Source organism: Octodon degus, unplaced genomic scaffold, assembly GCF_000260255.1.
Source record: "Octodon degus isolate 3935 unplaced genomic scaffold, OctDeg1.0 scaffold00019, whole genome shotgun sequence".
Taxonomy (NCBI): Eukaryota; Metazoa; Chordata; class Mammalia; order Rodentia; family Octodontidae; genus Octodon; species Octodon degus.
Window position 1 is genome coordinate 5,803,511 of NW_004524595.1, and position 25,520 is coordinate 5,829,030.

Here is a 25,520-nt window from a genome sequence, read left to right on the forward strand (position 1 = left end):
GTTTCTGCTATCTTCTGATTCTTCACTGATTCAAATTAATCTTACATTAGATTTCTTTGCTTTATCTAGGAAGTGTTAGACTTGCTGTTTCCAGAGCTCTCTCATTTGGTGATCACTAAACACCAGGCTATCCTTAGATCTGAGATTCTATCTTCTCATAGGTTGACTCTGTTGCATATACTTTTCGGTAGACTTTGTGATCTCCTGGATTTCTATTTGCATCTGTTTTATGGAATCCAGTTCTTTTCTATTGTTGGGCATTTGTGGTTTCTATGTCTTTCCTAAATGCCTCTATTGGTTTTTTTTTTCTTTCTGTTTTTGCTCTCAGTTCACTAATCACTTCATTATAATCATCATTTCTTTATTTTCTTATTTTTGTCAAGGGACTTATTGATCTGTTTTGCCATTTCTGCTGCTGTCATTTCACAAATTTCACATGGGTTGCTTTTCATTTCTTCCACCTCAGTGCTGCTTTGATTTACCTTAAACCAGTTATCAATTATGGGTTGTATCTTGCTTTTGTGTTTTCTCATTTTTTTAAACATTAGATTTTATTGGTGCATTTTGAATAATATATAATGATCACATCACCACAAAGAATTTGTATCTGCACATGATATAACTTGGGAGTTTTCCCCCATTCTCCTACCTTCCCTTTGACCTCTCTTCCCCTTCCCATTTACAAAGCTTTGTTTCCATGGTTTCTCTCTCTCTCTCTCTCTCTCTCTCTCTCTCTCTCTCTCAAATAAACTTTTTACTTTTCCCTTATTTTCTTTCCCTTCTCCCTCCTCTCTCTTTCTTATTCCCCTCCCCACTTAAACATTTTCCTTCTATTTCAAAATACAGGGCTGGCCAAGTAGCTCAGCAAATTAAAGTGCCTGCAGGCCCAGGGGCCAGGAGTTGATCCCCAGGCCTGCCTGTGGGCCCCGCCCCTGAGGCGCATTGAGATGGCAATTGAGACTGGGCATGGTGGCACATGCCTGTAATCCCAGCACTTAGGAGGCTGTAAACAGGCAGATCACTATGAGTCTGATCTAGTAGTGAGACCTTGAACACCCTGTAGACCCTTCCCTAAAATACAAAAATAAAAATAAAAACAAATATATTTTGGGCCTTAGTTATACTTTTGGTTTCTCATACTAGAAAAACAATGCTGTATTTTTCACGCACATATCTGATGTATTTCCCTTAAGAGTATAGATGCAAGGTGCACCAGTTTTCCTAGAAATTTCTCTAGTGTATCTTTACAGCAGAGCAGCGCTTCATTATATAAAAAATCCACACACACACACACACACACACACATGCAATCTCCTTTATCCATTCACTAGTCGATGGGCCCTCGGCTCATTTTCTATTCTGCTGTTGTTCTTTGTTTTATACATTAAGGCTTGTAAATTGATTATGGCAAGTGCCTTTAGAGACTTTCTTTTTCTTTTTTAGTTGCTCTTTCTCTTCTTCCCAAGTAGGCCTGGGCCAATTCAGATAATCGTGGATTGTTAGCCCTGCAGACTGGATTGGACTTCTTGAGCTGGCCATTGCTACTGGATTCATGTAGGCGACATGACTGTCTTGTTTCCACATGGTGCTGGACAGAGCACACAGTCAGACTGCCAAAGCCAGACCAGGCCGCAGAAGCAGCTGAGCTGGGCCTGCCGCAGGTCCTTCTCCGGGTGTCCTTATTGCCAGTATTAAGAGCTCTTTACAAATGACTACTTTTGGAGATGTCTTCTAGGCATCGCTGGCATGGACTTCTGAGTCTGTCCCAGGATCCTTCATCTTTAATTTATTAGGTATGCACAGTTGCTGCCTCTTCGCCCCTTACAAAACTGATGAAAAAGAGAAGAGGGAGAAAAAGAAGGAGAAAAAAAAAAAGAACAAAACAAAATAAAAAAACTAAAAACAATATTCATGCTCACAAAAACCAAAATCACCTGGGTGCTTCATGCTGGCTCTGGAATGGGGCCTGGTGGCGCACGTCTGTAATGCCAACATTAGGGAGGCCGAGACAGGAGGATCACTACAAGTCCAAACTGCGTAGTAAGACCTTGTATCAAAAAAATAAAATAGGGCCATGAAGATAGCTCAGTAGCCGGAGTTCAATCCCTGGTTCCACAAAAGAAAGAAAGAAAGAAAGAAAGAAAGTAAGAAAGAAAGAAAGAAAGAAAGAAAGAAAGAAAGAAAGAAAGAACCAAAAACAGGCAATTAAAAAAATACAGACAATTAAAAAATATGACTGGCTGGCCAAATAGCTCAGCGGATTAATGTACCTGCAAGCAGGCGCAGGGGCCAGGGGTTTGACCCTCGAGCCTGCTGTGCTGACCCTGCCCCAGGGGTGTGCTGAGACAGTGATTGAGACTGGGTGTGGTGGCGCATGCCTGTAATCCCAGCACTTGGGAGGCTATAAAACACACAGATCACTGTGAGTCCAATCTAGTAGTGAGACCCTGAACACCCTGTAGACCCTTCCCTAAAATACAGGAAAAAAAAAACCCTAACCACACACACACACACACACACACACACACACACACACACACAGAGTCCACAAGCAATGGGGGGAAGAAGAAAAGAAATTTCTCTGTAATTTCAAGCCTGTGGCTATCTTCTGGGGCCTGTAGTTTTGTAGTCATGTCTGATTCAGGATGTGACTCTGCTTTCATTATTAGACTAAGAAAGCAATCAGATCTGTTCTGAATGATCCCAGCAAGCCTGAGGTAGCATTAGGGCAGGGTCCTGGTTCTGGTACTTCCAAATCCAGTTAGGCTGATCCTGGCCTCTGGTTGTGCAGTTGGGGCCTCAATCATTCAACACCCTGGGCGTCGCCTGCTGCCCTGACTGTAGCTCCCTGACCCTCGACGTCTCCTACAGGTATTCCTCACCCAGTCACAGTGAGTTTTCAACTCTGAGAGTCCTGAGATGAAACCAACCCACAGCTTCTCCAAGTTCTAGGTTCAGTGGGCCCCTCCCTACATGCAGCATGACCAAGCACTGTCTCCAGGGCACAGTCACCAGGACTGGAGCTACTCACCAGCTGCTGTAGCAGACAGCGTACACTGCTCTGTTCCACTGGGGTGTTTCTCCCTGAAGCCTGGAGCCACCTACCCTCACCGTGTCCCTGTCGATTCACTCTTCTTTGCTCACACCATGAGCCAGGAGCTGGTGTGAGAAAGTGCAGACTACCCCTTCCTGTTTCTGTGTTGAGCTCTGTCTCTCCACTTTCTCTGTGGTCCCCAATCTTCCTTCAGATCCTTCCTGGATTCCAGGGATCCATCTCCCTCCTTCTTTCCTTTCCCAGGTTCTCATGTTCCAGCGTCTGGATTCCAAATCTTTGAGAATTGAATTTTTGTTGTTTACTACTCAGCCATCTCCTCAGAAATCATCTGTTTTGTTTTTTCTGTGGTTAGGAATTGAATTTGTAGCCTCATACATGCTAAGCATGTACTTTTATCACAGAGCTCTACCTCTAACCTCTGGGTGGGTCAATTTTTATCCATCGTGCTGGACATCTTCAATTAGGAAGTGCCCTTTAATCAGGAATTGCATGATCCTCGGGCTGAGAAGTGCCTTGAACTCTCAGTGATAACATCATCCCTTCAATTTGCTGCCATGTCCTTCTGGTTCCAGAAAAACGATACCAGACCTGGACTAATCCTCTCATTTTCAAGACATCTTTTTCTCGATTACATCTTGTCTTCTTTCCCTCTTTTCATCCAACTTTTAGACAATTTCATTCGCCTCCTATTTTTCCCCACTTTTTAATCTCTAACTGCTCTTTTTTTCTCTGAAGACTCATTTTAATACCACCTTACTCTTGTTTCAGTCAGCATATCATCTTTTTCTGTGAGGATTTTTATGTGAAGAGAGCACTTTCTCTGAAGAGTTTAATCAGTCTTTTTGTCATATCATTGTTTTTTCTTCCTCTATAGTCTAAATTTCTTCTCAGGATCTTTTTGCTTGTTCATTCTGCTATCTATCTTTTTCATGTTAAAGATTTTCCTCAGAATGCTTAAAAATCCTTGGTTACCTTTTCATGCTAAGGCCAAAAAGCTGATAAAAAATAAAACACTGATTAAAAAACAAATTTATATGCAAAAAATAGATAAGAATGAACTTTTAAAAAGAATAAGCTTTAGGGGGGCTGGGGAGATAGCTCAGTAGGATAAGTGCTTGTCTGGCAAGTGCAGGGTCCTGAGTTCAATCCCCGATACCAAAAAAAAAAAAAAGAATAAGTTTTGAAGCTGTTTTAATTTATTTAATATAAATTTAAAACTTTGAGTTCTATTGAACTAATGTTTCTGAATGTGCTTATTGTTCTTATTGTTTTCCAAAATGTCCTCCCAGTTATTGCATATCTTATCTGAGATATAGGAAATACCTAACGCTACAAATATAATAGTAACCTTCATTAAGGAAAGGGACACTAATATCACCAATTTTACATGTCATTATCTTCACAGTAGCTGCCTTGTTTTTGCTGAAAAAACAGCTGATTTTAAAACAAATTCCCAAGAGGATAACATTAAATTATACATATATAATTACATGGTTATAATGCAGAACCTAAAATTTAGAAAAAAACAAAGACACAGTAGTGTAATTTCAGCCTAACTCCTTAGTCATTTGGAAGCTTGTCACAGAGTGGCAGGATAAAGCAGGGGGGAAAATGAATTTTAATGTTGTGACAAATATAAATCTGAACCTTAAAGAAAAAAGTATGATAGGAATTCTGAGGGCAAAGGTGTGCTTTGGCAACCCTAAGCAGTAGCATGCAGTGGTGTTTCACATGCAAAACCAGAAGCCAGCATCTTTAAATCCCCTCTTGAGGCTAGCCAGTGTCATGGCGGTGGAATGCCCAGCACCCTGGCACTGGCAGCGCCGGAGGCCTGTAAGATCTCAGCACCAGCGGAGTACCAAGTCCCTTCTCTTTTGTACAGTACTTTTGCCTCACCTCTGCCCACTATGCCCCGAAACAGTGGTAGAAATGTTCTTGGTATCTATTAATTTTGAACCAATCCTCCTTACTGTAGTCTTTTTCTCATCTCTAATCAATCTAATGTCACCATGTCCTAGGTGGAGAGTGATTTACTGCAGAGTAAGTCAAGGGAGTTTTCAGCTGTTCTCATGACCAGCTTATATTTATTTCTCTATTGTTGAATCTGCAAGGCCTTTTACCATCTATCTTTATGATTCCCAGCTTATAAAACTATACTGCTGCTGAATCCTATTTTTTTATATGTTGGGGTTGATGCCTTTTTTTATGTATCCATTTAAGTGCTGTCTTAATTAAGTTTTGATAGAGATGCAAAGTAGATGCGTGTATTTTGCCTGCCACTTTTACCCCGCAATGACATCTCCCAGGACTCTAAACCTTCAGCTAAAACAGCAGAGATTGGATGTTTCAGGGACTTTAGCACATTATTCCTGTACTTATATGGCGCTTGATTCTGTTAACAGCTTTCTCCTTAAAATACCTCAGTGAAATAGCAAACCCCAGACAGCTAGGGCAGGGGACATGATACACCATTAAGGAGTGCACTTTCTCTGCATAAAGTAACTGATTAAAATTCAGCCTGCCTTTTATTATCACCATGCAGCAATTCAGAACTATGCCAGTGATAAAATTCTTCTTTCTACAAACATCTTTTGTTAATCTAGGTTGAAATAATTGCTGTGGTCAGTGTTCATTTTTAATAGTCATATGTGTAAGCTGCACTGTGGTACATTCAGTCTCTCCTATAATTAACAAGGTCATTACATCAGGAAACCCTAAGTTACCCTGCCCAGTTGCCCAGGCCATGTCTCTCCACAGGGAGACCTGGTCATGTGCATTTGCTTTCAGAACAAGTCTGAAATGGTCCAGAACTGTCTAGGTTCACTGAGGCACAGTATGTGCTCCCAACCACCAAGTTACCACCATCTCTGAAGAAATAAGGATTTGAGGCTGAGGAGATAGCTCACAGAATAAGTGCTTGCCTGGCAAGCACAAGGTCCTAAGTTCAATCCCCGGTACCACAAAAAATAAATAAAAATAAGAATTTGACATAAACAGTAATAATATCCATCTTAGTCTCTTCCCTCACGCTGGACAAAATACCCAAACATTGCAACTTAAAGGAGGAGAGGTTTCTTGGCTCAAGGTGTTAGTCCATACTTGCCCAGCCCCAGCACAGAAATGGCCTGGTGGAAGGGCCTGGTCTGAGGAAAGCTGCACCTGTCCAGGTGGCCCAGAAGCAGAGAGCAAAGAGAGGAAGGACTTGGCTTCCACGGAGGAAGAGCCATCTGCCTTTCCAGGCCACACCCCAGGGACCACCTCCTAAAAGCAAAGTCACTTCTGGTGCCCACCTATTCAGCCACCTTTCACAACCTCCTCCTGTGATGGCATGAGGATTTGGGCACTTCAAACTATAGCAGCAAAACTGTAGAATGACCCACTTGATTCACACTGTAACAGCACCTTCTGTGAAGACAAAGCAACAGAACCAACATTACTGTAGTACTGTCATCTATCTTCAACTCATTCTCTTCACTCTTTTGGAAATATTTTTCCAGATGATTTCCCTCCAATAGATTAATATAATTTCAAAGTATCAATCCATTATTTTTTTTCTTGTTCTGTACTGTGAATTTTGTTTTCATTTTTAAAAGATTTTACTAGTCTAGTTATAGAAATAAATTCTATAAAAAATCTTTTCATTCAATAAAAAATGTTCGTTTTCTTCCTCTTTGCAGAGTATTAGCATCACTGTGTGTCTGAAGGCACCTGCTCCAGGCTTTGTTACAAACTCCAGTGTTTCCACCAGCCTCAACTAGCCTTGCTAGCCCATTCACACCCAGTGAGGGCTTCGCCTTCTGCCAACTCCTGAAGGCTGAGCTTTCTTAAGGGCTGGTTATGAGTTCTCTTTTGCCTTTTACACCAAATTCCAGTGTAGTTTAACTCATTTTTGTGGCTCTTTGGTTGAGCACCTCCAAACCAGACCCATAGCCAACTTCTAAGTTTAATACCCATAGCCAACTGCCTAACAACATCTCAATTTCCAAGTCTTACAAAATCCAACTTTGCTCAGTACATTCAAAACCCAGCCCTTGACTTCCAGATGGTTAATTATGGCATAATTTGGTACAAAGGAGAAAAGCAGCCAACTCTATACAGGAGAGTTAATAACAGCTTGTGTATGTTAGCCAAAGGAAGCAGCAGTGGATAACTAGGCTGAATGTTGTTGTGGCAATTAAAACTCATTATCCCAGGGCTAGCAGTATAGCTCAGCACACTAAAGCGCCCACTTAGGCAAGTTTAGGCAAGCACAGGAACCATGGTTCAATCCCTTGCACCACATGCCACACCAGCCCTGCCCCAAGGGCAGGCTGAGCCAGGCAGAGTCCAGGTGTAGTGGCACAGGCCTGTAATCCCAGCACTAGGGACGCTGAAAGCAGGAGGATCACCATGAGTCCAAGCTGTGTGGTAAGTCCCTGTAACAACCAAATACATTAAAAAAAAAAAAAACAAACCCAAAAAACAAAAAACCAACAACAACAACCCTCATTATCCCTTGCCTGATTCCTGAATCTATGCCAGATTTTATACCAGGACCTATTAACTAAAGAATCCATAGTGTCCCCAGGAGGAAGGACTTGGAGATCCAGAAGTAGAAATACACAGCAGGTCCTGGGAGGAAGTATGATCAAGAGCATAGGTCTTGGGCCAGGGAGATAGCTCAGCTGTCTAAGCACCTGCCTGGCAAGTGCAAGGACTCAGATTCGATCCCTGGCCCCGCATGCCCAGCCCCTGAAACCAGGTGGTGGCACATTCCACAGGAGGATCACTATGAGTCCGAGCTGCGTAGCAAGGCCCTGCACAAAATACATAAAAAGATTTTTTAAATTAAAAAAAAAAAAAGAGCACAGGGCCTTGTAACGATGCTGCAATTAGGAATCTAGTAATTAGTGGAATGTTGAGACACCACAGCAAATTAAACACATGCATGCATGAGTGCGTGCACACACACACACACACACACACACACACACGCACACAGAGTTTAATATATCTTGCATTTCCTACCACAGAGGAGGAAATTCATTGCCTTTTAGGCCTCTTTGGTCCCCAGAGGCAACACATTCTATGTCAGGGATGCCATTTAGGCTGCCACAAAAAGATGCTGACTGTGAGAGGCGCTGGGTACAGGCAGAAACTTCTCAGCAGGCCCTGAACATAGTATAAGCAGCCAGGCCACTGGGCCATAGTTACTGGATAGACCTTATGGCCCAGTGAAAATGTTATCATGTTGGATTAATGGTAAGCGCCAAGAAATACAACATGGACCAGGCCCTGGAACTCTAGAACAAAGCCAGACTATATGCAACAGAAAGTTATTCACTATATTAGAAACTACTCTTGGCAGTTCCTGAACCCTGGTGGAGAGTAGAGAATTACACAAGGGGTTCCAGGTTAGCACATACCCAGAACTATCAGTCGTGAGTTCAGTGTATCAGATCTAACAAGGCAGGAGGTCTGGCAGGTCCAGAGGCATCCACATAGATGGAAATGGTAGACACAACATTGAGTTGGAGCAGGACAGAGGACACAAGTCAGCTTAATACACAGGTGGCCCACACCCCCATTCCATCAGCCTCCACGGCTGCACCAATGTCCCGTGGCTCAGCAAGGGGCCCAAATGACAAGCTGAGGGAAGAAGAAATAGCCAAGCTACAGTTATAGATTATCTGGCATAGTTTAGGGTTCAGGCTGAAAATGAACAACAGCAGCTGTATCACAGCCACACTGAAGGATGACTTTGGAAGACAATGGTGAAGTTTTCCTAATGGGCAGAGCTTCAGGTGATGTACTCAGCTATGTGCTTTCTTGTGAAGGAAAAGTGGCTCATGAAACATTGGTCAGCACCATTACCTAGGGGCTTGAGGTTTGCTTAATCCTCAGGTGTGGAGTCCTATGTAACAGGCCACTAGGAAAAGTGCACTGGCACACCACATACCCTACCATCCTGGGCCAGGCTCCCTGCTGAGACTGGAATTGGAGGAAAACACAAGAATAGAGTGCCACCCTCCAGAAGGCAAAGGTGCACCACACCAGAGATATTGCCTCTGTCCCATGAGAAAAAAATCCTAGTCTGGCAATTATTGCACAGCAGTGGAGCGGGCCTGCTGACCATCCCTCTTAACTGCGCCTGGTGGACAGCCTCTATGCTTCCTGTCTTCACAGCGCCTGCAGCCAGAAATTCTCCCCACAAAAAGCAATGTACCTTTGTCAAGGCACACAACTATCCAACTCAACTAAAAGAGAAGCCTTCTACCTGAGCACTCTGGGCGCCATGTGCCATTTTGGCAGGACACCTGATCCAGCCCAGCAGGAGAAGGTACACGTGCTGTGGCCCAGGGAGCACATCAGGAATTGAGATGCCTCTGGGTCCTCCCTCAGCCGTGGTGACTGTGACCTGGCCAGTCAGCCCCAGAAAACTACAGTGCTCAGACTCTCAGGAGTGAGAGTTTCTGTCACCCAACCAGATGAGCCACTAAGACCTGCAGAAATGATAGTGAGGTCCACTTAGTACCTGTGGACTTAAGGAAGGCTGGGCAGGACGGCCGAAACGAACAGCCCCGGACAGGTCACGGATCCCCAGATTCTCTCTGTGCTGCTCACCGTGCCTGAGCAACAGTCTCTCAGTAAAGTGCGCAACGGGTTGTTTTTATTTTTGACTTGAGCACTGAAGGTTTTTAATATCCTATGCTCTGCTTGAACTTGCCAGCAAAATGTTTCTCAGCTCATCAAAAAACAAGTTCCATTCACATTCAGGGGACACCGGTCTCTCCCAGCGTGGCAGTGACCCCACCGCCCACGGCCCGGCCCGCCCACTGCTCACCGCCTCCTAGCTTCCACGCGCGCCGCGATGCGGAGGCGCCTGGCCTGGATCCGCTCCTGCGGGTCGTCGGAATGGATCGAGGGCCCGTGAATAGGGTTAGATAAGGCTTGGTCCGCATTGTGCTCCGGCACCCCTACGGACCCTGGCGGATTCATGGCAGGAACCTCTCGCTCTGCAGCTCCCCTCAGACCGCAGCGCGGTTGCTGGTTACTAGCCGTTGCCAGGGAAACGTGGTCACCAGACCTGCAACCCGGCAGGTCGCGTGAGAGGCTCTGCAGGCCCCGCCCAGCGCTGCTCAGAACTTTGCCTTTCTGCTTTTGGGCAGTGGAGAAGGGCCCTCTGCACTGACCCCGTAAGAGGCCTAGTCGTGAGCAGAGGTTGGATTCTCACCGCAGGAGTAGAAGATTAAAGAGGTCGACCATGTTGTAGTTCATCACTTTATTGACTCTACTGATTAATTTATTATTCACCAAGTGAATATTACCGATAATCATAGGTATCAAATGCAATTGAACGCCTACTATATGCGAAGCTCTGTGCTAGACAAGGATACCGCTGATGCCTTTCCCTCACGAAGGGTACAGAACAGGTTCGCACAAGGGCCTATGGCTTGAGAGGTATACATATGCAGTATATTGCATCTACCCCGTTATTGAGTTTTGAGCTCCTACTCGATGTGTCTGGCCCCTTTCTCCTTTAGGAGGTGAAACTTGTCGTCCATGGGCTTCTATCGAAGGACTGTTATCTTCTTGTACCTGTTTTCGGTAAGGCTGAATCAAAGCAATCCCATCCCTATCTGCAACTTTAAAGAAGAAAGAGAAGCTGAGGAAAGTGCTATGAGGTGGAGGTTAGGAGTACAGACATCTATGAAACTCTCCCAGACGCAGTGTTGACTTCTAGGTATGTTTGCTATCTTGGGTTTATATAATTGGAAGAGTAATTGAGGCCACATACCATTACAAGAGTGGTGTTGGCCAGAATATTCTATCCATTAGTAATACACTATGTTTGAGTGTGAACAATTGACATACAGTTCCTTCTATGAAGACTTAAGATGTGAACCATAAAGTAAAATCCAGTAAAAGCAAAAAGATGCTTAATTCAAAAATATCCAGTTAGATATTTTATTGAGTGATTAGGTTTGTTGTACCAATTTTTAATGATTTTCAAGTTGCTCTGAAACCAACCATTAGATTGGGCAGATTATGTTCCGTGCTTCTGCATGTGTTTGTGTAACTTTGCAATAAACCTTCATCACTCAAAACATCAATACTTTTGCACTACGTGACCTGAAAATTGCAAAGTGATATGTCCTTTGTTGTGATTCTAACTTTCAAAGCTATTATGTATTCATTTCTCATTTTTCTGAATGTCAGTGTTTTTTTCACATTCCATTTGATAGATTTACAGTGTTACATAGAGAAAGAGATTATATTCCTGGTCCTCATATCTCCAGGAAGACACTACTTCCTGCGCATGTTTTTCCTGTTGCTGTTGTTTTTATTTGAGAGTTTCACCCTAGTCCAGACTGGCCATGACCAATACTAATCTTTTTTTTTTTTTTTTTTTTTTTTGTGGAACTGGGGATTGAACTCAGGCCCTTGCGCTTCCCAGACACTTATTCTACTAAACTATCTCCCTCGCCCCTCAATACTAATCTTGAATTTGGGATTATCTTGCCTCAACCTTTTGAGTGCTTGGATTAGAGGAATGTGCCATACACCCTTGCCAACAAAAATAAGAATTAAAACCTTTTAAACCAGACCTGGTGGAGGTCTGTAATCCCAGCACTCTGGAAGGCTGAGGCAGGAGAATTTGAACCCAGTCAAAGCAACCAAAAAGATTTAGTAAGACTGTCTCAAAATTTAAGAAAAAAGGCTGGGAATGTAGTTGTGTGTGGAGGCCCTGGTTCACTCCCCAGTAACACAAAAGAACACAAATAAAGGCTTCAAGCCAAACAGAAAGGCTGGGGATGTGACTCACTATTGAAGTGCCTGCCTTGTATACACAAAAAACAACAGAAAGGAAAAAACTGCGGAACTTTTGACAGGGCCTTATCCCCTTAGAAATGGAGCAAGACAGTGGATGAGTAATGAACAAGAGCTCACTCTAGTCCTAGAACTTGGGCAAGTACCAAGTTCTTGAAGACTATTTTCTGAACCATTAAGTGGTACTTTCCATCTATTCAACTCATAATCAAGCCAATATAAGCCCAAAGACCTACCCGAGGGCAACTGGAGTGCATTTCTAATTTTTTTCAAGTGTGCAAGTGGTAGAGAACATGGAACAGCTTTTACCGAAACCCAGCTGCTGCCTGAATTCTGTCCTAAGCCTGGCTTGGGGGTCGAGGTGGGAGTCACTTGCTTTAGAACCCTTTGCCAACAGCTTTCCTTTGGTTGTAACTCAACATTAATCTTTTTTTTTTTTTTTTTTTTTTTTGTATGTTAGGCAAAGATCTACAGGGTGTTCTGGGTCTCACTACTAGATTGGACTCACAGTGATATGCCTATTTAAAGCCTCCCAAGTGCTGGGATTACAGGCGTGTGCCACCTCACCCAGTCTCAATTGCCATCTTAGCTCACCCTGGGGGCAGGGCAAGCAGGCCATAAGGCATGGGGATTTGAACCTCAGCCCCTGCACCTGCTTGCAGGCGCTTTAATCCACTGAGCTATTTGGCTGGCCCTAACATTACATTAATCTTTCTAGAAGTCAAAGAATCCGAGGGCCAGGCACAGCTCTGACTACAATTGTGTCAGCCTCTGGTCCACATTCCCACCGTCCATAGACACAGGTATGCATATGTGCATGGATCTATTGTAGCTCTTCAAGGTTGGAATTACCAGTTTTATCCAACACTGTACACAAAACACTGTACACAGTATCTTGTATGTACTACATGCCTAACAAACATTTGTTAAAAGAACTGTACAGACAGAACTGTATGCCTACTCATTACTTATATTTAAAAACTGACTAGGGCAGTTTTAAGGCATTCATGGAATGAAATACAATTTATGAATAAATCTGACCCTACTTTTATTTGAAATACAGAATGTACATAAGAAAAACAAGAGGAAGACCAAGTAACTCTTATCTTAGGCATATGGCCTGACTTTATGACTTCTACATTCCTTATTCATAACATAAATCATCTTGACTTAGTAAAAATTACTTTACTTACATGGCTTTTGCTTTGTTCTGAGAAGGTCTTTCACTATGCAGCCCACCTACCCTTCAACTTACGATCCCAGCCCTCCCAGTGTTAGGATTATAGAGATGTACCACATCTGGCTCAGTTTTGTAAAATGAAAGTAACAGACCCAAACAGACTGAGACAGGCAAGTGCAAGGCTGCCACCACTGAGGGACTTAAGGACGACACATAGGGAATATTCACCCTGATGACTCACCAGCATTGAGTCCACTCAGGTGGCATGCAATACTCCAAAAGCAGATGTTTCGAGAACGAACTTATACTAATAAGCTCAGAGAAAATGCACATAAGGGAATTTATTAATTTTAGCAAGAAACTACAACCACTACTAAGGGCAGTGTTCATCCCTGTTGATCGAGCTACCACGGAAACCAAGCTATAACTGGTTCCTGCATAAAAAGGGTTGTGATGACTGCAGGATCCCTGGGGATAACTTGCCACAAAGAATAAATGGTTTGAGTCCTTGGGGATGGCACTCCCATCCCTGAGTAGGCTTGCAGTGATAAACACACAATCATCTGGCTGCATGAACTCCTTTTGCTAGGCTAAGGCTGGCCATCTACTAACAGTTCATATGGTCATCCCTTAAAAAGAAATACAATGATTAGATTTTATCTAACATGTCACACTTAATTCTACAACCATTAGTTTATATAACATGTTTGGGGATGCTGGAAAATTTATAAAGCATTTAAGTAACTTCTTGATTTATTTTCTCCCAATTTGTGAGAACGTTCCTGGAGTCTCAGAGGGCAATCTTGTTTTATTCAATTTTAGTAATCTTTGGAACTGTCTCACCATTATTTTCAGAAAGGAAGAAACAGACAGCAGAGTGAGGAGTTGTGCCTTATGGCTTAAAAAAAAGCTCAAAGGTAAAAACAGAACTAGATATTAGAAACCAAGCACTAACCATGATACTGCTGAGCAGGAGCAGACTGAACACGGACTGACTTCTCTGACCCATAAATCAAATAAACCTCTCCTCCTTTTAAAAACAAGAGTCAGCCCAATAGCTCAGCAGATTAAAGCAGGTTTGATCCCTAGGCCTGCCTGCTGGCCCCACCCCCAGGGTGTGCGGGATTACAGGCATGTTGGTACATGCCTATAATCCCAGCTCTTGGGATGCTGTAAACAGGAGAATCACTAGAGTCCGACCTAGTAGTGAGACCCTGAACACCCTGTAGACCCTTCCCTAAAATACAGAATTAAAAAAAAAAAAAAAAAAAAGCCTTTGCCTTAAACCATTCACTGTTAAAAACACTCTACAACTATTATTCTCATTCAGTCCTCATAATGCCTAATAACTAGGCTAATATTAATCATATTTTACAGTTGAGATAATTCAGGTCTAGTGGGAAAGACTCAACTTTCTCTCAATCAAAGTTTAAAACAAGAAATATTCATTAATTGGGAGGTCTGAAACTCAAGGAAAAAAAGGGGGGGGCGACAGTTTTAAGAAATTTGTGAGCAGAGGGATGAAGATGTGAGCAGGAAGACATTTGGGGGACACTGTATCTGTGAGTTCTGGTAGATCTGCAGAATGCCAGGAACCTGCTAAGTGCCTGAGGAATACAGGCAAATGGTGGGTGTGACACCAGGGCAACCTAGAGGAACTGCAGCGCAGCTGGGGAGCTGGCCTGGGTTGAGCCATGGGGCATTTGCTTCCTTAGCTTCAAACCTGATACCGAAAAAATATACAGCCAGAGGTGTGGAATACATTGTTATAAAAATAAAAATATTCTTCTTAGAAGCAAATTTAGATGAGTCCTGCTTTATATATTCTAAGTGTATGTACTCTATGAATATTTAACATACTGTAAGTATGCTGGGTGTGAATCAATAGTTTCTGTGGAAAGCAAAGCCTGGAATTTTAGCTTGAACAGTCTAGAAAACTAATGTCCTATGTTAATATTCTTACTATGGCAAAATGCTTGTGAGAATGCACCCCCACCAACTTGCAAACTAATTTAAGTGTGACCCAGTTACTAAAAGGAATACACACACAAACTGAAAAATATGGGGAATGTTTAGATTTTAAAAATCTTGCTTTGCCAACAATGGTGGAATAAGTGTGTTCAAGGAAAGAAGAAGTACTTTAAAGTATTCTGGGTATTCTGAAGGGGATTTAGTGACAAAATTACTTTTGCTGTAATAAATTTTCTTAAGTTTAAATGTTCACAACAGTATTTGGCCCTCCTCACATATACAGTTGCATTTATGGGGGAGTCTAGAGAGCTGTACTCCAAGTAGCTTTTTTTTTGGAGACAAGTTCTCACTATGCAGTTCAGGTTGGACTTAAACTCTCTGATGTAGGCCAAGTTGGCCTCAAACTCTCAGTGATCTTCCTGCCTCAGCCTTACAAATAGTTATTAATGCCACCTCTCTCATGGTGTTTTCTAAAGTAAGTCACAGGATCATAGAACACCCAAGAGGAAGCAGGCTAATCTTTCCAAACTGCAAAGACAAAAAAAAAAAAAAAAAAAAGAACAACTCTTTACTGTTTTGCTTTACAGTAATCAGTGCTTCTAAGACAGATGGCTGAACATTACTTTTCCCCTTTGGCACCTACCAAAGAAAAACAAAGACAACCTGAAAACAATTAAAAGGACTTAAAAATTATTTACTTTTATTACAATAAATATTTATTGATAAAAGAATTAAACAACTTCAGACTAAAACTTACTGCATTATTTTTGGGGTTCACAGTAGCAGAAATAAACATAAATTCAATTTAAAGGTCAAGATTTCCAGAATCCAGTGATAACAAACAGTCAGGTCTTGAGATATTGGCTAGCAGCAGGGAACAGTAATACAGATAATGCAAAAATAATATTGAAATGCCTGTCGTGCTCTAATATCGTACATCAAGTTATCTGACACTTCACATTCCAGCAAAGTAACTTAAGCAAGTTGCAAAGCTGTTTCTGCATGAGTGGGAGTCCTTCCACGAGCCCCTGGGCACCACAAGTCCAGCAGAGCTGCCCTCTGGTCAGAACTGCGCCCATTACTGTGCAGACCCAGAGGTCTTGGCCCTGGTGGAAGTAGTCATCATTCTTGGAAGCTGTCTTCTGGCTCACAGGATCCCATATTTAAAAAGATGTGGAAGTGACATGTTTAAAGGGCTTCCTCAACAACTGAGATGAACTGGAGGGAAGGCTGTGGCTCTAGATCAGAAGGAACTTTCAAAGTTACAGGCTACATGCACACTAAGTTCACACCAATCCGGTCTAAGAAGCACTTTCCATTTGGCTGATAATCAAGAGTAATCTTTACATACATGGTATCATACATAAGCAGAGAATGTGTTTATGTTAGATATGTATGTATACACAGCACAAATAAACAAATAAAGTATTACATTATTAATGCAGACACAGCAAATCTTAGACCAGTTACTAATACGTGCAGTTAAACTACTTGAAAGGGCAAAGATCTTACTTATGCTCCTCTCCATCTTTCTAATACAGCCTCTATTTGCACCCAGCACGTTCCACCTGCTCCAGTGGAGCTGTTTCTAGGTACCTGAGAAGGAATGGAACTGCTGTCTCATTTCAGAGGAAAAAGCGGACTCTACTAGGGTCAAGTTAAACACCTCAATAATTGACCCGGCTGTGCTTCCTGCTACATAGTCTCAGCGCCGTAAGGTCTCGATCACTTTTACTGAGAAAGTATTAATTTCCTCTTGTGTAAGTAGCCAGAAGTAACCTAAAATGTTAGATGGGAAGGGAAATGAAGAAAGCAGGCAGCTGGGAGTTTCACCTTGGTAATTACTCATTACTTTCTCTTTCAACAGAGGAAATGTTGTATTTTTTTCAAAAATTGCAATGTGGAGCACAACAATAAATTCTGCTTTCTTGGGCTATTTTGAAATGAGCAAATCATTACACATAGCTGGGTCTGTCTCCTAGATGGTTTGTCTGATGAGATTAAGCTGTTTAAACAGCAGTTATTACTCTCAAGTGATAGTGAATGGTAACAGATTTATAATGCAGCATTTACAGATTCTGCAAGATTAAATCAGAATTTTATAACCTGGTAGTAAAATAAAGTATTATCTAAGCACATTATAGGTCAAGTGCTTACTCTCTGGATATTAAAAAATGTTCATTACAAAAATCACAATCTAGAATTCATGGTGAACTGTGGATAATTGGATGAAAACCCAAAATCACTTCTAATTTTAACCGTCACCCTTAGAAACTGCTTGAAAGGATTCTAGCCAAAGAGACAGAAGGCATCCAAGCACCTGAGCCACTCCCCGTGATTTCCATATTGTCTCTGACTTCAATTTTAGTGCCTGTGCTGCCAAAGCAAGCACCGTCTCCAATTTTAGTGCAGCTTTTATGTTCTCTATCGCCACCATCCCCGCTGCATGCTTTCCAAACAGCACTACTCTCACTGAGCCCAGGTTTCTAGGAATGATTCTCTAAAGAGGAAGACAAGGTGAGTACTGTTCAGAAGACCAGACAGTCCTTCTATTGTGTCCAAATGAATTTTCCTAGAGAGATGAACCCTTGTGAAAGTAAAGACAGTTCATGCGACACTTTCCAGTCCTGGGAACTGGGTCTTCCAGATCAAATGCAATACAACCCCCTTGCTCAGGCTACCTGTGAGAGGGATTTCAATGGCAAAACTTCTTTGCTACTCTAAACATGAACTCATTTAAGGTCTGTATAAAGAGCAGATCCCTGCTTACGAACAAAACCCAGCTAGATCACTATCGCTCACATTTTTTTTTATTAAAAAGAAAAGCATATTACTAGCATGCAGTTTAAAAAATAAAGTTACATTTATTTTGCACCATATAAACACTGGAAATGAATCAGCCCACAAATCCAATTCCCACAGCTCTATGCAAGGGAAAGGCAGACACATTGCCATTTCTGTGGAAGCAAGACAACCATGATTTACCATATACTGTACTTGGAATTGCCAGCCATTAGGCCAATTACTTGTACCACTGTCAAAGATGAAAACGAAAATATACAAATCACATGGGTTACATAATTAATAAAGGAAATTCAGAAATTTATGCAAGCTTCTAGAATGCCCAGAGCATCGTTACACTTTCAAGTTTCACAGTGATTAACACCATTTTCCTGTTAAGACTGTCACTTTAAATGTGCATGTCAAAGTGCTTCCAATGCTGCATAGTAGTTAAAGTTCTTCCTGGAAGGTTGTAGTGCTGGCAGCTAACTTAGGAAGGTTATTCACCCATAGGGTGCTCAAGAAAGGGTACACAGCCTTACACAGATTCCTCTCGGGACAAAGAAAATTCTGACTTCACAAATTTCCTATAGAGTGCTGGGTCAAATTCAACTAAGGTCAAGATAAGGCCACTCTGAATACAGGCATCAGCACAACCAGATTTCTCTATCTGCTTCTGGCTTATTTGGGGACCCAAAGTCAAAAGTGTTGGCCAGCCATGGTGGCACACACCCTGTAAAATCAACACTCAGAGGCTGAGGCTGGAGGAACACTGAAAGGTGAGTTACATAGTGAGTTCAAGGCTAGCCTGAACTACATAGTGAGACCATGTCTCAAAAAACACACAAGCAAAAAAAAAACAAAAACAAAAACAAAAACACACAAGCAAACAAAAGTCTGAGCCCATCAGGTTTACCTTGTTCCAGGCCTTAACCAGTCAAGGGATCTAAGGCAATCAGAGATATTTCAATGTGGCAAGACCTCAGAAGTAACAAAGCAAAACCTGAGTGGTCCGTCTATTCTAGGTGGTGCTGTAGTTGAGAGCAAGCTCGGGTTAATGATGAAGAATTACAAATTGGCTTCTAATTGAAAATATAAATGTTTTTTTCATATAAACACCTTCATATTATCTTCATTCTCTATAGGTTAGTCAAAGTCAGTTTTGGAAAGCAAGGTACATTGCAAATGCTTTTGGTTGACTACCAAATAAATTAGTTTTTTTGAGAGCTAAACATAATCAGAACTTCCAAATTTACAAGGTAGTAAGGTGGTCCTTCCTTTCTTTTACGAGGACCCTGTGTATATTCTCCAAAAGCACAGGCCCCGGGTCATAATCAATACTCTTTCGGTGTCTATATAGAACTTGGGTACCTCTAGATGTACACTCCCCTTCCCATGACCTCTATGTAAGAAGGAATGGCACACTGGTAATAGTACCGTAACACCCTAGACCACAATTTAACTTTCTCTTGAAAGTTAGAATGAAAAATACTTCAATCATAATGTTACATGCTAAGGAAGAACATTTAATTTTAAACATGTAATTCACTCTATTATACTTGAAACTAAAATCCCTTAAATATATTTCTTAGTATTTGTGGAAGAAAGACACTTTAAGTTGTGACAATTTCAAACTGTGCATTGCAGCTGGATCATGAATGTTGCAAAGGATCGTGAAAGGCAGCAACAGCACTACTCTGTCCAGGCAGTTTTACATTTTCTCTATCTCATGTCCCTCCTCAAACACAGGGAAATTACTTCTTTCACAAGCCTACAAGGGCATTTTCCATAACAGCCTGAAAAGAAACTCTGTAACTTTGGTTAGCAGCAATGCAAACCGCTAGCCTGGCTAAGGCACTCGACTCTGCAAGCACAGAACACATGCACATAAGCTCCCAACCATGGCACTGCTCCCTACAAGACAGCTCACGGGGTGCCAGGGAGAAGGCTCGGGTATGAACACACTCAACATACCATGCACAGAATGGGTGGGGTGGCACATGGCTATAATCCCAGCACTCAGGAGGCTGAGGCAGGAGGATCGCCACAAGCCTGAGGCAAGTCTGGGCTACACAATGAGTTGAAGGCCAGCCTGAACTACACAGGGAGACCCTGTCTCAAAAAACAAAACCAAACCAAAAGATCATGCATCTGTATTTTGGAAAGAATGTAATAATTGGCCTGACAGAAATGCACAGCACTACTGATGACTGAGTCCGTGTAGGCTGCTGGATAACTATACAACTGAAGTGCTCAAGATGCACAGCTGGGTGGCGGACTAATGAGGAAAAAGCCAGCAGTGTGTCAGCAGTGCGAGCTTCCTTAGCTAACTGCTTGGCTTCGCTTTTCCTTCAGGACAGCCTCTTTTCTTTCATCTAACAGTGCCAATAAAACTAACTCTGGCATACTTTTCCATAGGTAAATCTGTCAAAAAAGTGAGGGTGCAAAACCACTTTCAGATCCACTTGATGCAACAAAAAGAAATACGCTGGGAAGTAAATGAGCTCCAAAATTGCAGGACATGATCCTAATGCCAGAATTAAAGTGGATTTTTTTTTTCTTTACTACACTGTTCAATGTGAAGAAAGTCAGTGGTCCATATCTGTCATTTTACAAATACCAGGTTTTATCTCATTCTTGTGCATAAGGTCAGTAAAACAGTAAAAAGATTATCTGAGAAACCTTAAAAACAAAATTCTTCCCTATGCCAAATTAATTGATCCAGGCGAATTTTACAGATGACAAAACAGGTATATACAAAATAGTTGGCTTCCCTTAATTGGTTCGTCCTCTGACTTCTGTGATGGCAACTTGTTAACAAACACGGAAGACTATCATACTTCTCTGCATTAATTTTTCACTATTTTCAGTGTTCATTTTTGTCTCTGAGAAAGTCCCCCAAAACAATCAAGTCTTTACAAATAATTTCTCAAAATAAGTATGAAACCATGACCTGGCACCTTGGTTGATTCCTAATAACCTTAATAACAATGATTAGAATTTTAAAAAAATTTTAAATAGGAAATATCAATGACAGTTATTTTTTTTACAAAGCAACAGACTGAAATTCAACAAAGGAATACACTATAATATTTAACAATGCTCACATCATAAATAATGGTTAAGAATTTAATTACATATCAACACAGTAGTGCCTATTTTATCCAAGTGCAACCTGTCCAAAAAAAAAAGGGTTTAAGATACACTCTTCATTCAAGCACAAACTTCATTCACTGGAAAAATAAAATCAGCAAGTAAATTTCACCCTCACCATACTAAATGAAGACAAAAATCAAAACAGAAGAAAATACCCACATTCATAAAAAGATGTGATTAATCAAACAACCACAATAAAATTAAAGGGATTATATTTCTGTAAACCTCCAAAATTACTCTAACCATATTAAGGAGTTGGTACTCAGTAAGGCAGATACTAATTTTGTTCAAATGGGAAAGAAGACAAGATGGAGAAGAGGGAAAGTCTCTCTGTATGAAATAAAAACACAGGTCCTCACTCCCCCAAAAGGAGAGTGAAAGAAAGCAGGGAAGGACAGATAGATAAACTGAGTCAGAAAACTAATTTTGCTCATAGTGAAATTCATGAGATTCCAGACTCCAAATTAAATTTCCTCTTATAAGGTGCTTTATCTGCATGCTTCACAAGTAATTATCACAAGACTAGAACTGTCACAGACATTCTCACGATCATAGTTCACAGGCACCAAATCCCAACAACCTGCAGTTGAGGGAGCAAAATGCCATATCAAACTGAGCTATGCCAAAGGAGGAGCTGCAATTAAAATCTATTCGCTACTGAAAAGAAATTTCTCTTTAAAAGCAAACTAAACCTTTCATCAAGATCTGTTCCATAATTAAGAGACCCAGAATACTAGGCAATCTCTCCTACCAGGTAAGGACAAAGGCATTTGCACAGGAAAGAGAAACAGATTTGGCAACTGTATATTGCTCTGTAATCATTGGCATCTCCAGCTGAAAAGTGACTTGTTTTTATCTTTTCCTATATTAGATTTGGGCTACTGATAATTACCATAGCTAAAGACCTGTCATAAAATATCAAATATGAAAACAAACTGTAATTTTTCTGAGTATTACTAGTTTCTAAACCAATTTTGGGTTTTAAAAATGAAAATAAAGCATACTTAACTTTATAAGCCAAAACATTATGGACTCATGAGATTAAAATCACCAGGAACATGTCTGCTGATCTCATGCATGTACATTACACTTAACCAAAATGTCACATGGTTTTATAAAAACAGTAAAATTAAATAAGCTGGGAGTTAGAAGGTCCAAAATTCCAGAAGTTCAGGCCATGTTTCATCCTGTTGTCCAAGTACCACGTAAACTGAGATCCCATGTCTGTCACACAGACCAGATTAGTTCAATGGTGATGGATGAAATATTTACACACATCTATTTACAGTACTTCTTCCTGAAGATTACAGGCCAATATTCTTTTCTTCCATTCCTAGTCAATCTGAGTTTGGTTTCCTCAATGAGAAGGGGTAAATCTGAAAATGGCTACTTAGCTGCTTAACCTATGGAAAACCAGAACACAATACAGTGACAAACATGGACCTTACTACTTTTTAAAGCATAAAGAATTCACTCTCTGGAAACAACAATTTATTGACACAGCAAAAATCACCCAAAATAATGAAGAGGTCTGCTGGATTAGAACAGCTAAAAAGCTAGACAACTAGATAAATGGCAATACTGGAACTACTTTGGGAGAGTTAAGCTCTGCCTAACTCTAAAGTCTAATCTTTCCAGAGTCTGCTAGACCAAAAATATTCGCATTCAAATCTATTGAAAACCTCCTGTAATATCTAATTTGTAAGTTAGATTCAATATTCAGCTTGTTGAAACAATTCTAAACAATCATTCCCAATGCTAGTGAAATAGTCTAGAACTAGATGTGTCAATGTGGAGAAGATGGATTGGGGTAAGGGAGCTCTACTGGGGAGTCAAGAACTTAGTTATGTGCCAGTAAGAGATGCCACTTGATGACTGATCTGTAAATTCTTTCTTCATTTTTATTTTGGACAATTTTTATTGCTATATTCATTTAGGTTTGTAAATAATTTATTTTCAATTTGTAATCTATTAAAAAAATTAAAATAATTTTTTTTTTTTTTTTAAAAAGACAGATTCCACTTGACACTTATTACTGTTTCTATTTCAGTAGTTTAAGTGAATGTTTTGTGTGGTCTAGGAAATTTCACCTTCTGATTAAAACTTAAGAGTTTCTGCTGAGCGAGAAGTAAAATCTCAAATAATATAAAAGCCTTCCCTTAATCTGAAATTCTAACCTTCCTTATTACACTGCAGGGAAGGAAATGATACTAAAGCAATTTCTTTATAAATTAAGTTAATGTGCCATAACAATATCCTTATAGCTAAAGAGAAGAATTGGATAACAAATAAGATTATCCAGTCCCACATAATTAAAAAGTGTTTACAATTCTAATCAACAAGAAAATAACTTAAAATCCACTTAAAATAAGTACTAACTCCCCATAATTATCTAGCTTTAGCATCATTTGTTTCCATAACATAATTAGAAAAACAATCTCAAAATTCTTACAGGTATTACATTTAGATAACTTTCTTTTGTAATCTATTACCTCCTTCCCACTTGCAAGAAACAAATGAAACTAGTTTTGCTTGAGCTTACTCACCACGCATACACCATAGTGGATATGGGCCAGGGTGAAAGCAGCTGTTAGCATATACAGGAGAACACTCTCAAGGTAAGAGGCTACTCCTAAGTTCACTGCCATGACAACCAAGAAGAGAGGAACCAGCAACCAATTCAAAGCTGAGCACCTTGTGCTGCTCATCTGACAAACAATCAACTGACACTGGGTTTACAAAAGAAAGAAAAATGTTTAATTAGCAAAGCATATCCAAAACTACTCACTCTAACATTTAGAAAGTATTCAAGACCTTGAGCCAACATGTTACATTACCTGAGTTCAGTGGTTCTCAACAGGATCAGGGACCCCACCTCCCTGCCCTCTGACTTTGTCTGAAGAGACTAGAAAATAATTTAGTAAGGATGCGATAGAAGGCATTCTTCCACTGGGTCATGACAATTTAGATAAAAGAACTTTCTGCCAATTTCAAGATTCTGTGATACATGAGAAAAAATGTAAAATATCCTATTATCTCCACACAACTAAATTTCTTCACAGCAATGAAGAGGATGCTACTGCCAATATAGCAATATGTCCATAATTGACACTTTAAAATCTCTCTAGCTCCCTTTATTTTCTGTTCTTTACTCAGATACACTTTTACTCTTCCAGAGATAATTTTTATACTATGCATTGGTGCTTTCAAATCTGTATATCCAACGATTTTTGAAGTACTCAGTGAACCTAGGGAGTTGCATACGCTAGGCAATTCTACCACTGAGCCACACTCCAGAGTCATTTTCCACTTTTAAACAGACCCAGTCAGTAGGAACTAGAATATTAAATGCACTGAAGAACGGAAACAGACTCTGACAAAGTTACAAGTCAAGAACTCTGAAGGACCTGGCCTAATAAAGAGCACAGCCTTTCTGGCTCTCAGGATGACCAGGTCCTTTCTCAGCTTCTAATCATTCCTTCTTGTGCTGTTTTCTGGCAACAACACTAAAATTAATTTTTAAAAAATATGTGAGACAGGCATGGTGGAACACGCCTGTATCCCCAGCAATCAGGAGACCATGCAGGAGGACCAAGGGCAGCCTTGACCGCTTGGCAAGACCCTGTCTCAAAAACAGAGAAACAAAAGAAGATACATTCATTACAAAGTTTCTATTTCATATTATTAATCCCCATATCAGCTGCTTTGTGTTTTTCTCTAATATCCCTTTCAAGCAGGACATGGCAGCACATGCCTGTTACCTCTGCCATTCTGGAGGCTGTGGTAGAAAGATTCCACATTGGAGGCTAGTCTGGCCAATTTAGCAATGCCAGGCATGCCTAAAGCCCTTGGTTCAATACCCAGTCCATTACCAAAGCTCCTAAAGAAATCATTACAAGTATAGTCATTCCAACTATACTGTTAACAATATTTACTCTGAAGATAATCTAAATTGTCCTAGGACTAATTCATAGGGATATTTAAGTATGCCATAATTTCATAAAAGCAGTCTGGTTTCAAAGGACAGAAATGAAGTAATTCTCAAGGGACTGGGAGTGTAGCTCAGTTGTAAAGTACTTTTCTACATGCTAGAGGACCTGGGCTCAATTCTTACTACCTGGGTTCAATTGAACCTGGGTTCAATTGATTCTTATTATGCAAAAATAAGCTAATAAAAATAATTCTCAGCTTGTTCTGTGAGATTTTTAAATTTTCTTTCAAATTTGTGATTTTAAAATCTTATTCTAGTATACTAAAAGAGTTCTCAAATTATCAAACTGTCATATATCCCTAATACACATGGTCTTTTTTAAAGAAAAAAATCTTACTGTGATGTTGGCAAAGGCTGTTCCAACCATAAAGTAGAATATTCTAGGATGTATCTCTAGAATATTTGAAGGTGACCAGAGGATCCAGGCTGTAGACAAAATGAAGAGCAAACATGGAGAAAAGAAGGGAACCATAACTTCATAGACTGAACTGTGTTTCAAGGTGTTATTTTTATAGCTTCTGAAAAAAAGAATCAAGTAATACAAAGAACATTATTATATGTAATACTTGTAGCTT

The 25,520-nt window shown here is 40.6% G+C and overlaps 2 protein-coding genes and 1 long non-coding RNA gene across 3 annotated transcripts in view; 1 reads left to right on the plus strand and 2 right to left on the minus strand.

Annotated features, from left to right (window-relative positions):
• Drc1 (dynein regulatory complex subunit 1) overlaps window positions 1–10,056 on the minus strand; it is a 54,991-nt gene extending 44,935 nt beyond the window's left edge. Inside the window, exon 1 of the mRNA XM_023710905.1 lies at window positions 9,879–10,056. Coding sequence (XP_023566673.1) covers window positions 9,879–10,033 — 155 coding nt within the window. The 5' untranslated portion in view covers window positions 10,034–10,056. The remainder of the gene's footprint in view (window positions 1–9,878) is intronic.
• On the plus strand, window positions 2,735–21,348 carry LOC111815636. The gene is made up of 3 exons (XR_002820304.1): window positions 2,735–2,745; window positions 15,183–15,191; window positions 21,269–21,348. It is a non-coding gene; the product is annotated as an uncharacterized LOC111815636 (long non-coding RNA).
• Window positions 21,349–22,237: 889 nt separating this feature from the next.
• Window positions 22,238–25,520, minus strand: part of Selenoi (selenoprotein I) — a 37,197-nt gene continuing 33,914 nt past the window's right edge. The window contains exons 8-10 of the mRNA XM_004649060.3: window positions 25,283–25,463; window positions 23,501–23,683; window positions 22,238–22,357 (exon numbers count right to left, since the gene is read on the minus strand). Coding sequence (XP_004649117.3) covers window positions 22,259–22,357; window positions 23,501–23,683; window positions 25,283–25,463 — 463 coding nt within the window. The 3' untranslated portion in view covers window positions 22,238–22,258. The remainder of the gene's footprint in view (window positions 22,358–23,500; window positions 23,684–25,282; window positions 25,464–25,520) is intronic.